Genomic DNA, 658 nt, shown 5'->3' with positions numbered 1-658 from the left:
AACTGTATTAGATAAGAGACTCTCAGGACGACACTTTCAGGGTTACCTCTCGCAGGCAAGTGCCCTGTACACAAGCAACATGCGTCTTCTAAACCATCTGGAGCAAAACATTTAAGAGAATGTTGGGAGGGTGTTGTGGACTTGTGTGATTTTCTCCATTTTCTAAATTCCTTTATTTCAAGTATGATCATTATTTTCAGGTATCAAGAAGATAGTATGTGAAGAGGACTCCTCTTCATCTGAGGAGGAAAATGACTGTGACAGCAACTATTACTCCAGTGAAGAGTCAGAAGATGAGGGCAAGGAGAACTTTGATCTCAATGAGAATATGGTCCAAGCCAAAACTCCCAGGAAAACCCCCTTGAAACAAAATCAGGCACTGTCAAAAACTCCAGGGAAAACCCCCTCAAAGACACCATCCAGAGGGAGAAGAGCAGGGAAAATAAAGGATGTTGAACTGGTGAGTCTTGCTAAGCAAATGTTTTGGTTATTGATTTATAGCCTTGGGTGGTTCAATACTCTCTTATTTGAATTTTATATTAGTGTATATGTCTCATATATAATGGAGAATAACATGTTCATTATTTTCTCCATTGTGCATTAACAGTATGGCCTTGGTAAGTCATCCACGTGGTTTTGTGAAATAAGATATTCAGGG

At 39.5% G+C, this 658-nt stretch overlaps 1 protein-coding gene across 1 annotated transcript in view; it reads left to right on the top strand.

Annotated features, from left to right (window-relative positions):
• LOC119581712 (origin recognition complex subunit 2-like) overlaps positions 1 to 658 on the top strand; it is a 14,100-nt gene that overhangs the window by 2,972 nt on the left and 10,470 nt on the right. The window contains exon 5 of the mRNA XM_037929837.1: positions 201 to 460. Within this exon, the coding sequence (XP_037785765.1) occupies positions 201 to 460 (260 nt within the window). The remainder of the gene's footprint in view (positions 1 to 200; positions 461 to 658) is intronic.

Source organism: Penaeus monodon, chromosome 15, assembly GCF_015228065.2.
Source record: "Penaeus monodon isolate SGIC_2016 chromosome 15, NSTDA_Pmon_1, whole genome shotgun sequence".
NCBI classification, from domain to species: Eukaryota; Metazoa; Arthropoda; class Malacostraca; order Decapoda; family Penaeidae; genus Penaeus; species Penaeus monodon.
The sequence above is the reverse complement of the archived record's forward strand: the minus strand, read 5'-3'. Positions and strand labels throughout refer to the sequence as shown.